Source organism: Corvus cornix, chromosome 14, assembly GCF_000738735.6.
Source record: "Corvus cornix cornix isolate S_Up_H32 chromosome 14, ASM73873v5, whole genome shotgun sequence".
Classification (NCBI taxonomy): domain Eukaryota; kingdom Metazoa; phylum Chordata; class Aves; order Passeriformes; family Corvidae; genus Corvus; species Corvus cornix.
This window is the reverse complement of record NC_046344.1, coordinates 6,625,020-6,640,786: the sequence shown is the minus strand read 5'-3', so window position 1 is coordinate 6,640,786 and position 15,767 is coordinate 6,625,020. Positions and strand designations below refer to the sequence as shown.

General features: G+C 52.6%; 2 protein-coding genes across 2 annotated transcripts; one reads left to right on the top strand and one right to left on the bottom strand.

The window, feature by feature from the left end:
* The first annotated feature begins 222 nt into the window (after window positions 1-222).
* RASD1 (ras related dexamethasone induced 1) lies at window positions 223-2,202 on the top strand. Its single transcript, XM_010392325.3, has 2 exons — window positions 223-625; window positions 867-2,202. The coding sequence occupies exons 1-2, from the start codon at window positions 340-342 to the stop codon at window positions 1,415-1,417; spliced, it is 837 nt and encodes a 278-aa protein (XP_010390627.1). The 5' UTR covers window positions 223-339; the 3' UTR covers window positions 1,418-2,202.
* A 1,376-nt stretch (window positions 2,203-3,578) lies between these two features.
* On the bottom strand, window positions 3,579-7,883 carry MED9 (mediator complex subunit 9). The gene is given in 3 exon segments (XM_039560645.1): window positions 3,579-4,358; window positions 7,746-7,799; window positions 7,801-7,883. Coding segments are annotated over 3 exon segments (354 nt in total). The 3' UTR covers window positions 3,579-4,141.
* Between the last annotated feature and the right edge of the window lie 7,884 nt (window positions 7,884-15,767).

The following is a 15,767-nucleotide window of genomic DNA, read 5'->3' as shown; positions in this document are numbered from 1 at the left end:
AACACCCGGAGTCCCAACCGGGCTGTGAACGGGGCCAGGCAACCGAGCCCCGGGAGCGCGAACGAGGCTGCGGACGGGAGCGGAGCGCGCAGCCCGGAGCCCGGCGGGGGGCGCGGGCCGAGCCGGGCGCGGAGCCGGGCGCTGACTCAGCCGCCGCCGCCCCGGGCCGTGACGCGCCGAGGGGCGGTCGCTGCCGGCTCCATATAATGCGGCGGCCGCCGTGCAGAGCTCACACCGACCCTTCCTGAGAGGGAAGAGGGGCTGAGCAGCCGGGCAGGCAGCGCCTTCCTCCTTCTTCACCTCTCCTTTTCGGCGCAAGCTGCACTTTTGCCGGCGTCAATGAAACTGGCAGCGATGATCAAGAAGATGTGTCCCAGCGAGGCCGAGCTGAGCATCCCCGCCAAGAACTGCTACCGCATGGTCATCCTGGGCTCCTCCAAGGTGGGCAAGACGGCCATCGTCTCGCGCTTCCTCACCGGCCGCTTCGAGGAGCAATACACGCCCACCATCGAGGATTTCCACCGCAAGTTCTACAGCATCCGCGGTGAGGTGTACCAGCTCGACATCCTGGACACGTCGGGCAACCACCCCTTCCCAGCCATGCGCCGCCTCTCCATCCTCACAGGTACTTGTCAGAGGGTCCCTCTGCCAGACTCCTGCTCAGTTTGGGGATGTTTTTCCAGTCCTGGGAGGAGGGAGATAGGATTTTGTGTTTTCAAGTGGATGGGCAGCTCTTCTTGGTGGACTGGAGGATGCAGGACCCAGGTGCTGCCTGGTCCTTCCTTCTCCAAGTCTGTTTGGCTTAGGAGTGGGTCTCTGTGTGTCCCTATCCCTGGAACGATCTCATGTTCCCTCTTTGTCCCCAGGAGATGTGTTCATCCTCGTGTTCAGCCTGGACAACCGTGACTCCTTTGAGGAGGTGCAGCGCCTGAAGCAGCAAATCCTGGAGACTAAGTCGTGCCTGAAGAATAAAACCAAGGAGAACATAGAGGTGCCCCTGGTCATCTGCGGCAACAAGGGCGACCGGGACTTTTACCGGGAGGTGCAGCCCCGGGAGATCGAGCAGCTGGTGGGAGGGGACCCCAAAAAATGTGCCTACTTCGAGATCTCGGCCAAGAGGAACAGCAGCCTGGACCAGATGTTCCAGGCGCTCTTCGCCATGGCCAAGCTGCCGAGCGAGATGAGCCCTGACCTGCACCGCAAGGTCTCGGTGCAGTACTGCGACATCCTGCACAAGAAAGCGCTGAAAGGCAAAAAGCTGCTGAAGGAAGGGGGCCGGGGCAGCACGGAGGAGGCGTACGGCATCGTGGCCCCCTTCGCCCGGCGGCCCAGCGTGCACAGCGACCTCATGTACATCCGGGAGAAAGCCATCGGCGGCGGGCACGGCAAGGAGAAGGATCGCTGCGTGATCAGCTAGGAGCCCCCGCTTGCCACGGGAAGGAAGGAAGGAAAGAAAGAAGGAAAGGAGGGGGAAAGATGCTCGTTTCCGAATTGACTTTGGGCAGGTGCCCACCCGGGCAGAGAGGGTGTCGCCTCTCCCCCAGCTTCCCTCCTCCCGCTTTCATCATGTCCCTCCCTGGGGGTGCATTTTGGGAGCGAGGGATGCGAAGGGGGAGGCTTTGGAGGGCAGGAGGGGATGTCACTGGGAACAGCCTCCTCCTCTGGGCAAAGAGACGGGGAAAGGGTGAGCTGCTGGGCAGCCAGGTGGGAGGATGAGTGTGGAGGGCACAGACCTTGGTGTTTCTTTCCCTCCCAAACCACCCAGCCTCGGGCACTGCCCTCAGGAGGGAGGGCAGGGGCCTGCCAGCACCTGCCTGGGGCTTTGGGGTTGGTTCTTGTTTTTTTTTTTTCAACTTGAGAAACTGTGCACGGACTCTGATGCTGTGTTGTGTGTTCATCTGTGTCTGCAAAACACATGCAGAAGACACTCCTAAGCTGTTGCAAAGACATTGCAGAGTTGCAGCCCCGATGGACCAAAAAACTGATTCTTGTTTACATTTGTCTTGTTTGATTTGCAAGATTTGGGGAGGGTGGGGGGAGAGGGAAGGGTTTTACAAGAAAAAAAATAATAATAGGCACTTTATGTAGGTATTGTTTGTCATTGACATGAACAAAACAAAGAATCTTCAAGTGTTTCTACCGTGGGTGAAACTTGATGTTTTATTTTTTCTACAAATTAATAAAATATTTTAAAAAATGACACTTGTGGGTTTGTCTTTGCTTCCTTGCCCTATCCCATAGCAAAGCCTGCTAAACAAAAGGCCTGAGCTGTGAGGTGGCAAAACCAGCCTCTCACTCAAGCCCTGTATTACCCCATTTTCTCCGTCTCCCAGTGCAAAGGTTCCCGCCTCTGCAAGCCGCTGGGTTTTTGCCACCCAGGGTAACGAGGGGCCACGCAGGGAGTTACTCACTCCAAAGGGTCACTGAGCCAGCACTCTTTCCTCACTCCACTACGCTGAGTGACGGTGCTGCCAGCCCCGTGACACGCGGGGCAGTGGGATGTCACTGCCTGCAGTCACCCAGCAAACTGACATCACTTGGTTATAAAGAGCTGATTGTGTTTCATGCTCTTTCCCGATTAACTAAGCACATTTTAATGATGTCAACACAGACTGATTCATTGGCACCCCAGCTGGGATATTGTTTTTACTTTGCAATATGAGTAAAGGAAGTACTTTGCTCAAAAGGTCACCTTTACATCTGATGGTTTTTAATCTCTTCCCAATAGCAAGTTGCAGTAATCATTGCTAGAAGCGAAACAGGATCATTCTTCAAAGAAAGCTTTTCCCAGCTCCAGCTTCTCCTCCAGCTCATTTTTAACCCCCGCTCCCCCCTCATGCAGCAGCACAAACCTGTGTTTAGCACATATTAATGGCAAAAAAAATCATATTGAAGCCACGAAACAATGGTGAGGGAGTGAGACTGCAAAGCAAACCACCTCAGTTTCGCTTGAAACTTGGATTCAAGTTGACAGAGTTAACTTGTTCCTGAACTAAGTGCCAGACATTTCTTTGGCAACAAGTTGTTTCTTCCAGCTCTGCCTATGTCTGATTTCACAGGAACAGCCACTGGCAAAAGAATGGAAAACATGGTCCAGGCATGAGACACAGGAATTTATTGAGCTGGGACAGGCAATGGCTGGTGGAAAGGCAATTTCAGCAATAAAAAATGTGTACATTGTGCTTTGTTTATCTCGATGTTCTGCTTTACTCAGAGTTTACACACTGGCACCTTCCCAAAGAAAGTACTAGTACAGTGTCCCAGTGGGGACAGAGTAAATCTCTGAGCTACAGGTGAGTTGCAACCATCCCAACTCCCACTGAGCAGAATTAACCTGTTCAAGCTGCTCAAATGTTTGTGGTTGTGGGAAGCCCCAGGATGTGGAACTCACCTGTCCTGTTGAGCCTGACTTTAGCATGGGAAAACTAAAAGCTTTTCTCACTTATGCCCTTTGTTTTGATTCTTGCCCTTCCTCTGTTTTAAGAGGGAAAGACATTGGAGCTGGGCCCAGGATCCCACATGCTGCCAACATCCTGCCCCTGCTCTGCCCACAACCACTCAGCGAACACACAAGAGGGGCAGTTCAGAATTTATAAATGTTTATTTGACTCATCTCAGACACAACCACCAATTGTTTATAAAGAAAAATACAGAAGTAATTGAAAGCAATCATTCCTCTTCCAACACACAGGGAATGGAAAGTGTACCAGAGACTCTTTCCAGGAGCAGCGCCAAACAGTTCATGCTTCCCTCTTATGTTCCCTTCTCATGTGTGGCCATTTTTAAGTACAAAAAAAAAATTGCAGAAATGCCCCCTTTTTCACCAGCAGGTACTTTGACCCTAAGTGAGGAGAAAGCAAAATGTCTCCTACTCGTTTGAACATAAAAAAGAAGAACCCCACCCCATGAGAAAACAGGAGATGGGATATATAAGTGTAGAGTCCTGCAGCAGATCAAGGGAATGTGCCACTGCCATTGTCCCAGGAGAGCACACGGTCCTGGCTCAGTGTCACACACCCACGGTCCACACAGGCACAACGCCACAGCACTGTAACCAAAACCTAAGAAAAGTCAACTTCTGCCACCCTGTTCAGCCTGAAGAGGAGGTATCTCAGACCCGGAGAGTGGAGCTGTGCCTTTCCTACTCCTTGGGGATTTCAAACATGCAAAGGCTCTTGTACTTCTGCAGCAGCTCGTTTTTGGTCCGGACCTGCTCCCGCAGGTTCTGCAGCTGCTGCTGCTGCTGCTCTGGGCTCACCCCGATGCCAGGCATGGAGCTGATCAGCTTCCTCATCTCCTGGAACTTGTTCTTGAGCTCATTCAGTACCTGGTGAACATCCTGGCTGTCCTTGTCCATGCTGCAGAGGAGAGAAAATCAAGACACTGTGAATTCTCCTACTGAAAATGCTGCAATTTCCAATACAGCCAGGGTTTAAACTGGAATTCACTAGGAAAATTGCTCTTGGTATCTAGCTGCACACACCTGATTCACCTATCCCAATAAAAGGACACAGATGGATATACAGACTGGGTAGCTTATGGGCAAACTGGTTTCCTGCAAATTTCCAGCACACAAGCCTGTCATCTCAGGATGCATTAAACAGGTTAGGAGCTGCTCTGCAGCTTTCAAACATCACCCTGGAGCAGGCTAAATTCTTCCTCTGAACTCCTGTACCTCTCTTTGGGGAAGGTAAGATTGCATGTGTGTCGTGTGTAGTCACCTGGAAAAAAAGATCTCAGTCTCACCCGTGACCTGTTGCTGTTCCACACTGTAACACAAAAAAATCAATGCAGTCAAACAGCTTGACAGCAAAAAACAGAAACTGTTCCCCAAAGTGTCAGAGAGTGTCCAAAGGCAGAGAAAATGGTACTTTGGAACTTTAAAACGAGTCCTTGGGGATTTATACTTAATAAAAGAGAAGCGGTGGGGGGTTTTTGGGTTGGTCTGGGTTTTTTTTTTTAAGAGCAGCAGAATTGGCTCTGCAGCCAGCTCTGTGCTTTTCAAGGCTCAGTGTCGTCTGAGGCAGCGTCTGCCCTTGAACCCTCATTAGTATCTGACTCAGCTTTGTTAGCACCAGCAAGAACTTTTACTGATTCCAGGCAAAAGCAAGTCCCCGCTTCCAGGCCGCCTGTTAATAGGGAGAGTGGGATTCTAATGGTCTTTGAAAAACTGGGAGCCTGTTCAATAGCCAGACCTAAAAATAAATCTGCTTGGCATGACCAGGGCAGAGAGGTGCTCGATTATAACTTTGGGGAATCGTGACATGGCTGAGAGCAAAACTTTTAAGCAGATGGCTGCCGCTTGTTTCAAAAGCCTGTTGGAACAAAATATTCATTACTCCCTTCTAAATAAAACTGCAGCTGGTACCATAATGTCTCCCCATTATGCAGGCACTCAGGGCCAGGTCGGCAGTGGAAAAATACAGGCACACACACACAACCAGCCCCACGGCACATCTGGGGAAGGATGGGGTGACACTGCCTTTAATCCACCACAGCTGCAGGCTGGCTTTGACAGGGATGTCCTCCCCACATCTCATTCCCTTCTCCATGCAAAGAGAACTGACAGCTGCCTGTTGCCTGGTTGATCCAAAGGCATAAATATTTTAGGCTTGGGGGGGTTTTTTTCCTGATGGGTGGTTTTCCTGCTGGATCAATCAATGAAGCAATTCCCTGTTTGGTGGCATGGAGAGGTGAGAGTGATGAGGTGCGGGAAGAGCCTGCGGCTGCCTGCACTAACACAGGATTCAACACAACATCCAACCACAGCCTGGGCACAAAACCTGCCTTAAGGCACAGTGCTCTTCACCACACCAGCACAAACCACCATCGGTGGAGCCACACAGTGAGACCGCAGCAGTGATGCCATTAACTGTACAAGGCTGAAAATATCAGCAGACCCTGTTTAGGAAAACTTTCTCCAAACCGAAACAACAGGAAACAGCACCCGTCCTTGAATGTCAGCAAATTTATGCGATACATCCTCGCTCTGGAGCACAGAGTCACCTTGGAGATGTGTCTTCATGGCTGAGTCAGTGTCAGAGCGGCAGGGCTGGGCTCTGCCACTTGAGGCAGTGTTAGAGGACAGCCCGTTTGCCATCTGTCAGGGACAGGAGGCACAACATCCCACCGCTGGCCGCTGTGGTGCCACCCTTCTGCCACATCGTTCAGCACCTATGTTGGCTCGAGCTGCCAGGGAAATGCCACACATGAAGCCAAGGGAGGTAGCTCGGCAGCAGGAGTGGGTGGCTTGGTGGGACAGGGTTCAAGATATCCCTGGGACTGTCATTTGTGAGTCACTATGACCTGATCAGTGACACACCAGAATCTGCGAGGTCTCAGCCCATGGCTACTGCCCACTTTGCTGATTTACACACACGCACCTGCCAGGGGATTTAGCCTCACTCTGTGGTCTGCACACATCAGCAGAATCAAGGTCAGGGGGCAACTTGATGGCCCTCACCTAGCACAATGGGGAAACTGAACAAAATCACAGGGTTTGTGTTCTCATGCCCATTCTGGACTGGTGTGTCAAGGGTGTCCATTCCCATGGACTGGGCTGCAGAGCCATTAAGGATGAACCTCCCTCACCTTTCAGACATGCTTGGTCCAAGTGAAACATCAGCAGGACACAAAGCAGCTCCTAAATGAGTGCCCAGGGAAAAGGGTAGGATGAAGGCAATTCATGCTTCCCATGCTCACTGCCTCACCCTGCAGAGTGCCCAGGTGAGTCTGCCTGGATGAATTTCCATGGCAGAGCCATTCCCTTTCTGGGAACTCAGATGAGCATCTCTGGAGGGGTTATCCTGGGCCAGAAACACATCAGTTCTCAGGATACTTGTACAGCACCTTTCACCGGTACAGGGCTTATCTCGAGTTGGGAAGAAAACAGTGTACGTCCCACTGGGGAAGCTGTCCTCCTTTTTAAAACTGCCCAGAAATGGGCTGCATTCCTGACGCACAGCCTGTACTTTCTGAGGCTGTTATCAGTCAAAGAGTACAGTTCTCTGGAGCAATAACCCAGCGGACAAACAGTGCTCCTGCTCCAGACACACACTGTACAGGGCAGTGTACCTGGGCCATGGCAGCACCGGCACTGCTCAGGTGACCCCAACACCACCCAGGTACTGGCACGACTCAGAGCAAAGATGCACTTGGGGCTGTGCCAGCTCTCTCCAACACTCTTCCCAGGAGCTCCAACTGAGATAAAAAGGGCAAAGGAGATTCTGGGAGGTTGGAGAGCATTGCCAGAAGGGTGACCCCATTGCCCTGCTTCCTGTTCAGGACATCCTGGGGAAGTGGGAGCTGGGAGAGCATCACTCGAGGGAGGATCCAATAGCCCAGCTCCCTGTTCAAGGCATGATGAGGATGCTGAGAATGTTAAGGATGTGAAAACAAGTTAAAGAGGGAAACCCATAACTCTGCTCCCTGTCCAGGGCATCCTACGGATGCTGCGGCTGGCAGAACATCACTGGGGGGGGAACCCCATTGTCCTGCTCCCCATTCAGAGCATCCTGGGGATGCTGGCAGCCGGGTGAGCATCACTAGAGAGGGCATCCCATTGCCTCACTCCCTATGCAGGGCATCCCCGAGGATGCTGTGACTTGGAGAACATCACTGGCGAGGGGACCCCTTAGCCCTGCTCCTCCCGAGGGCTCTGGTGTGAGGCAGCACCGTCCGAGTGGGGCGGCTGCGGCAGGGCCGCGGTGCCGGCGGGGCGGGGGGTGGCGGTGCCCCGCCGTTACCATTTGATGATGTCGTGGACGAGCGGCAGGAAGGAGAACTCCTCCTGCGCGGGGCGGCAGCGGCGGCGACTTCTGCTCGGCGGGCGGCTCTGGCGGCGGCGGCTCCTCGGCGGCGCGGCCCGCGGGCCCGGACGCCATGGCGGGCCCGGCAGTGACGGAGCGGGGCGGGCCCGGCCTGGCTCCGCCTCACGGCCGCCCGAGCCCGCGGCAGCGGCGCTCACCGAGCCGGGAGCCGGCTGGGCAGCGGTCGGGGCTGGGGAGTGGGGCAGTGCCCTGCACCCGCACTGTGATCCCGCTGACACCCCCAGTGATCCCGCTGAAACTTCCAGTGATCCCCCCAAATGCCCTCCGCAGTGATCCCGCCCGTGCCCGCAGTGATCCCCCTGCACCCCGCCAGTGATCCTCCCTGACACCCCCGGTGTTCCCTCCCCATGCCCCCCTACTGATTCCCTCTACACCGCCTCAGTGATCTCCCTGCACCCCTCAGTGATCTGCCTGCGATCCCCAGGGATCCTCCCCTTACACCCCCCCAGTGATCCCCCCTGTGGTTCCACCTCCCATCCGAGCCCCACACAGGAGGTGGGGGTTGGAGGAAGGAGAGATCGTGGGGTCCCGCACCCCAAGGACAGGGTGAGGAGAAGGGGTGCCAGGAAGCATCCAGGGACCATACGAACCACCCAGAAGTCCCAGTAACCATCCAGGGATCACAGGAGCCATCCAGGGATCCCAGGAACCACCCAGGGGTCCCAGGAGCCATCTGTGGGCTGGCCGTGGCTCCCAGCCCCTCAGCACACTTGAATTGGTGTCCCAAGTCTCTATACATCCTTCTCTTTCAAGCCAAATCTGAGGGGAAAATTGCATTATTCTGTGTAAAAAACCACAGCAGGGTTTCGCTGTCTCATATCCCAGCTTCCCACTATGTTGTTTTGTTATTTGGTGTCTTCAGTTTGACTTTAATGCAAATAGGGACAATATGGGCTGGATGATGGGGATGTGGTCCTTGAAATGCCATAGGGACGGATGTTTACGTGGGACCAGACTTTCTGCTCAAGGGAGGAAGCATGGCCAGCATCAGTTGGAGGGAAAGCAAGCTGGAGTGTTGGATGGGAGTCTGGGCTGGAGACTGGAGGAATTCGTAGGAAGAACAGAAGTGTGATGTCAGGGCTGGGACTGCTGTGGAGCTGGGAGAGGGAGAAGAAGGGGGGAAAAGGCTGAGAGAGCAGGGGATGTTCACCTGGAGAGGAGAAGGTGACAGGGAGACCTTAGAGCCCCTTCCACTGCCTAAAGGGGCTCCAAGAGAGCCGGAGATGGACTTTGGACAAGGGCCTGGAGTGACAGGACAAGGGGGAATGGCTTCCCACTGACAGAGGGCAGGGTTAGATGGGATATTGAGAAAGAATTCTTCCCTCTGAGGGTGAGGCCCTGGCACAGGTTGCCCAGAGAAGCTGTGGCTGCCCCATCCCTGGAAGTGTCCAAGGCCAAGTTAGACAAGGTTTGAAGCAACCTAGTCTAGCAGACGGTGTCCCTGCTCATGGCAGAGGGGTTGGAAGCAGGTGATCTTTACAGTCCTTTCCAACCCAAACCATTCTATGATTCTGTGAAGAAATGGAGCTCTGGTGTGACTTACCTGCAGGGGGAAGAGGTGACTCAGGACGGTGACTGGTCAAGACTGGGAGAGGGACGGTGATGCCCCTCTGCACCAAGCAGCTTCAGTTTGCTTCAGTGAAGTGCTGCCCCTGTGCTCAAACCACTGTACCCACACAAAGCATCGCAGCATGGATAATACCAGCCACAGTTGAGAGCTTTTATTCCTGATTTGGCTTAGACAAAATGCGTAATTTAATTTTTCATTTGAAATAGGCCTCCCTGCTCAACAGTTATAGGCTGAGGAGGACTGGGAAGGCAATTTCCTTTTTTAAACCAATTTCTTTCTGAAAACAAACAGAGGCTATTTATACATCTAATGAGAACGCTGGTAACCATTTAAATGGGGGGTATTGGCTGTTTGCTCTAAATATAGCAGATGCAATCGCTCACTTTGTTCCTACTGTCAGGAATAGATTCAGGAACTGATGCTGGAATGTGCAAAGGAGCCTGGGGGAGCCCAGGTTCCGCTGAACAGATCCCTGTGGGAAGGCTGGTGGTATTTATGGCCCTTGACTGAGTCAAGCAGGAGGCACAGGATGCTGTGTCCTTCAGATGGGGCTGAGCCAAGAGGTTAATTTCTGCCTCTTTTTAAGGGCTGTTTCTAAAGCAAGAGTTGATTCAGGCTCCATGGGGCTCATTTCCCTCAGTATTGTGCTGGTTTTATTCTCCCCTTGGCTTTCTGGAGGAGGGCAGCAATAATTGCTGGGCTGCTGGATGCCTGCCTGTGATGGTTGAGTCAGGCAGTCGTTCCAGCAGGTGACAACATGCAGACATCATTCAGTACCTAAAGTGCTGTCAATCAGCATTTCTTTTTGCCTTTCCATTCCCATTTGGAGTCTCATGTTCCCAAAGCACTGGGACACAGCTTTATCTAGTTGGGGTGTGTCCCTGCCTCTTGCCTTATCTTCCTTGTGGTAACAGCTCCTCCAGCTCCCCCAGGTGACCCACCTCTGTCCTTTGGGGCTTGTTGTGTCTCGTGGCAAGTCCAGGGGAGAGCAAAGGTGTTTTGCCATCTGGGTGGGGTTCAACAGGCTCCTACACCACTGGAGATGCTGCTGGTCGGATGAGACTGTGTGGTCACCATGTGAGTATCAGCCTGGACTAGGTCACAGTAGAACCGTGGTCTGTGGCATGACAGTGTGCTCATATCCCTGGTGAGGGCTGTGGGGAGAGGTGAGAGCAGCTGACAGGTCTGGCAGGGAAGAGAAGGTTTTTGGTGTTGTGGGTGTGCAGAGAGTGTTTACCTCAGGTGAGGGGCAGTGGTGGTGTGCCCAAATCTTCACCAGTCCTTATGGAGCTCCAAGCTGTGAGACCTTTGTCCCAAGGGGGTGACTTTGGTGACCTTTGTTATGTCCTTGTAGCGCAGTTCCTTCCAAATCCCTTTGCAGTTGTGTTGGGGTCTCCGTCTTGGATGGGAAGGCTGTGTCAGCCCATCCACTGTTCTCAGGAGGAGCTGGTGGTGGGTTGCAGTTCTCCCTAATTTTCATTCTGGATTCTTTCACCCACTATCAGTTCCTCAGCAGAAGGGTTTGAATGAGCAACCTGTGAAAACTGCATGTGAGGCAGCTAAAGCATGAACAAAGACACTTAGTGATGAATGAAATGAATAATTTCCCCCTGGATTTGGTAATAAACTTGAAGTGCAAATGATCGACCTGTTCCTCAATTTAATTGTGGCTCTTTGTATAATTCACTTGCTGGACAGGCAGTTTCTGAAATGTGTAAATGTTTCCAAACCATCTGATTTTCTGTGTACATTCATTGCTCACCCAGACATTTCATTAACGCATTATCCTAAAACCCAGCTGATCAAATAATCCATATCCAGGTTCGCTTTTGTTATTGCCTGTTTCTTTATGATACCAATGTTATTCTTTCTTCTCCTGTCATTTCTGTACAGATTGTACCTCTTGTCCTCTTCCAAAGGGAACTTTTGAGGTATTTACCACCAGTTATTTAATTCAGCACCAGGTGACTCTGTGCCTTTCACTATTTCCTTACAATGACTTGATGTTTTTATATTGATGGTCTGACATTTCACTGGGCTCCGCTTTTTGCTGTTGGACCATCTGGAGCTTGTTGTGCTGTTGCCACCAGCTCTGTTATCGTTTTTTACTATGTGGCTATCACCAGGTTGAACTTTATCTCTTCCTCCTGCTCCTGCACTGCATCATCAACTGAATTTTCTATTTCAGTCTTGCTAAGCTGCTGTGGTGGGATAAGTGTGTATTGCTCAGTCAGGGAGATGTTGTCAGGGTTGTGACCACCTGGGAGGGGGTGATAGGAACAAGAAGTTACAGCTCCAGCCTTGGCCAGGGCTGGTGGTCAGGGCACCTTTTTGTTAGGTCATTACTATGATCCTGCAACTGCTCAGGTTCGTGGCCAAGATCTCCCTAATTTTGACCAGATGGGAATTCAGTCTCGGACTCTGCCTTGTTTTCACTCCTGGGGGTGCTGATGGGAGTGGGGGGTCATTAGCCACGCTTCATTCTTTGAAACTGTGTTTTACTAGAGGGATTTAGGCCCTGCAGGTCTGTCTGCCCCAAACACTCAGCCCTTCACCCCCACATGCTCCCAGAGCTGCTGGTGCCCCAGGTGCCATTGAGATTTAAGATCCAAACAAGCAGCATCAAAGACATCCACAGCACCTCAGTGCCTCCTGGAGCAGCTGGCTGCTGGGGAAACTGGGCTGCCGTGGGAAGAGGGCTGTCATCCCATGGCCCAGGAGATGCCACCCTCAGGGAGAGCCCAGCGTGGAGGACGGAGCCTGGGACAAGAGGTGGCACAGCAGGCTTGGCCAGGCTGCCTGTAGCACCAGGTTGGGTGTCACTGCAGGGCATTGGCCTAGCCATGAAGGCCAGTGCTTCAGTGCTCCGAGCCTCAGGAGGTGAGTGGGGATGATTCAAGGGCACAGGGAGTGTCCAGTGACCTCACCGTGTTCTCCAATGCCACCCCACTGCTGAGCAAACACGGAGGCTGGCCCAGGCCACCCCGGGGGAGGCACCCTGACCACTGCGTGGGCAAAGGGAGCACTGAGGGCTCCTTGCACAAGATCAGCTACGCAGAAGCATGGATCCAGGAAAACACACAGCCGGAGAGGATGCAGCCCCCAGCCTGGCCCAGCTCCAGGTGCAGGTGGCTCTGGAGCTCACTGTCTCCGTTGGGCAGCTCTGTGCCTGTGGGGCATTCTGGTGATGAGTCCTGGGAGCTGCCAGTCCCTGCAGAATCCCACAAGATCATTTCATCATTTCACAGCCAGGCTTGAACACTCCAGGCTGTTTTCCACCCAGGGCAAAGGGGCAAAAGTCACCTAGCAGGAGCAAGACAGGAATATGGAGTGTGAATTTGGGGTGTCCCTGAGGAAAGCTTTGCCTGCAGAGGAAGGTGCCCTTGTTACCACTGGGCAAAAGCAGCCCTGGATCCCTGCTGGCTCCCGCTGTAGTGTGGTGAGTCAGCAACGTCCCTGCCATTATTTACAAATAATGAGTGAGGCTCCGAACACGTGCCACCAAAAACATGAGGCAGCAGCAGTTTCACTCTCAATATGCAATCATGGCCTTGAAGCAATGCTGCAGGAGCCTGCACGGGAGGCCAGGGCTCAGCTCAGGTGAGGATTTCTGTCCTGACCTCCTGGATGCATACCCAGCATGTTGGGAAGGTGTTGGAGTGGGACAGCACATGTGTGTGCCTCCCTGTGCACACACATCCCTGTGTGTTTGTACATTCCTGGATACATCCCTGGGTGCATCCTTGTGCTCTTGTATCCCTGTGCTTGTGCATCCATGGATCCCAGTGCACCACTGTCCTGCACATGCACACAGCGTGGGTGTCACAGAGGACAGATAAATTTACCTGGATGCACGTAGCAGACACTCACTGATGGGGACACATTAAGGACATAAATGAAATCCCAGCTCCCTTTCTTGGAGCCAGTCCTAATTCCCCGAAAGTGGGTCAGGCTTTGTTTGTGTGTTTATCTGGGCCCCTTCAAGTGTGGCAGAAAAAGCCATTACCTGATGCTGGAGCCCTTCAAAATGCTTCTCTTGGTTTACTTAACACAGAGGGAGAGGAAAGGAGCTTTGTTCAGACTTTGTTTTGGCACCCCAGAAAAAGCATCTGGTTAAGATTTTAGGCCATCCTTCACTTGAATTGCAAACACCATTTTGCTGTAATTGGCCTAATTACTGAAATGAGACAAAATTTATATGAGCTTTGCAAGATCAGTCAGGTGTCCTTAAAGAATAATTTTACATGGCAGAACAGTGGGTTTCTGGGGCAGCACTGACACTGTGGGAGACACATCTTGGGAAGTGGAGAAGTTTTCCTCCAGCTCCAGTGAGAAACCATTTAATCCTTCTCCTGACCTGGGGAATGGTGCATCTCTGCAGGGCTATGGCAGGAGCAGTGTTTTAGTGAGCCTTCCTCCTCCTGACCCTGAGCTCCCTGGGCCCTGGGCATCCCCAGGATACTGCCATCCCCCACCTGGAGCAGCCTGTGCCCCTCCTCAGCCACACCAGCAGCTCCCACCTGGTTCTGGCACTGGCACCCATGGGTGGCTTGTCATAGTCACGTGTCCCTGGCCTCAAGGATCCCTGTTTGCCAAGGGCTTAATGTTTAGCTGCTAATAAACAAGGCATATCGGGGAGGTTTTGATGACCAGCTAGCTAAACTTTCCTGGGACGTTTGCTGGCTCTTGTGCTACAAACAAGGCCAGGATGTGGTGACATTCTTGTTTCAGATAAAGTTTTCATTAGAAGTTTCCCAGAGCAGGCTTCCAGCATTGCTCCAGCTCCTACTCCCTTGCTCCTGGGCATTCCTTGAGTTGGTGATCCAATGCTCAGCCATGTCCCATCCTGCCCAAAAGCTTTCTCTCCATTCTGGCGGCACACTGATTTGTCCAAGGAGGAGTTGTTTATCAGGGTTGGATTGGTTTGGGGGTTTGGCTTCAAGCACCTGTAGGGGAATCAAATAAGGTTTTCAAACAATGTCAAGGGGGAAAAGAAAAATCCTCCTTCTTGTTCTGACTTGAGAAATGAATGAACTTGTCCTTCCTGCCTTTACCCCATGGGCATTTCTCAGCAAAAACCCTGACTTTTTCCCCCAAAGGAATATGCCCTAAAGCCCAGCTCAGCAGCTGCTGCCCAGCTCAGTGACCATCAGGTGCCTATGGCTCTATCCAGCCTGGAGCCAGCTTTTGCCCATTTCTACTTTGTGGATTAGCTGAGCCCATCCTGGCTTCTCTTGTGAGGGCATCCAGCAGAGAGAGAGGCCAGAGAATCACTCAAAGCATTTCAATCCCTAACACCATCCTCTAACCCCAGTGTGGCTCAGCCCATTCATCATTGATCCAAATGCAAACAAATGTCATTAGAGAGGGACATTTGGCACTTAGATAAACACTGACCTATCCTTGCCCTCACTCCTGTGCAAAACCAGCCCTCCTGGCACTGCAGGAAGCTCTTGGGATGCTCCCACTGCCCTCCACGGCAATGGCAGCTCCTGGCAAGGCTGGGGACCGCATCTCTCCCACTCAGGGATTACACTGGGACCTGGCTGCTGGCCGGCCCGTTCCAGCATCTCTCAGCAACTGCAGAGATAATTGCAATAAGTCTAATTGTTCCTGCTGGATAACGAGTATTTTGCATCATCATCCCCAGCTGCTGAGAGCACCATCTAAGTTGCTATTTCAGGGCCGGAAAGCAGCTCCTCTGAGCCAGGAAAGGCTGAACCAGGCTGGATCTGGGCACCTGAAGCAAAGCCCCCACGCTGAGGCTCTGCTGACCACAGTGCTGGTTTGCTACCCTGCTTTGGGACAAGGCGTGAGACAGGGACTGTTCCCAAGAGGCAACCTGGATACAAAGACATGAAAACATAGGATATTCAGTGTGCTGATGAAACAGGCAAATCCCCAGGGAGTTTTGTCTCCAAATGGGCTTCTTCCAGCTGGACATGCCATTGTCCCTGTGGATGCAGAGGGCTGGAAAGGTGTGTGCACATGCATGGATGTGTATGCACACGGATGCACACAAACATACACACATGCAGGCATGCACATCCACATGAACACTTGTGTGTACACAGAGTTATTCCATGAAAACCCATGGGCCTGTTTCCCTGCCAACCCGGTGGGCTCCTGCTCCAGCCTTTCCCCAGACAGAGGAATCCAGAGAGGCTTGAACCACTCCTTTGCCCAGGCGGTCCATGTGCTCCAGAGGATGGGGGATCTCTGAGGTGCCTCTTTTGTTCCTTTTGCTAAGTTTTGTAATGTTTTAAGCTCTGTAACAGGGTTGTAAAACAGGCAGTCACAAGGTGGAGTGGGAAGATGAGCAGACAGAAACCTCTTCCCCTCAGAACCCAAGGAATCACTGGTACTGT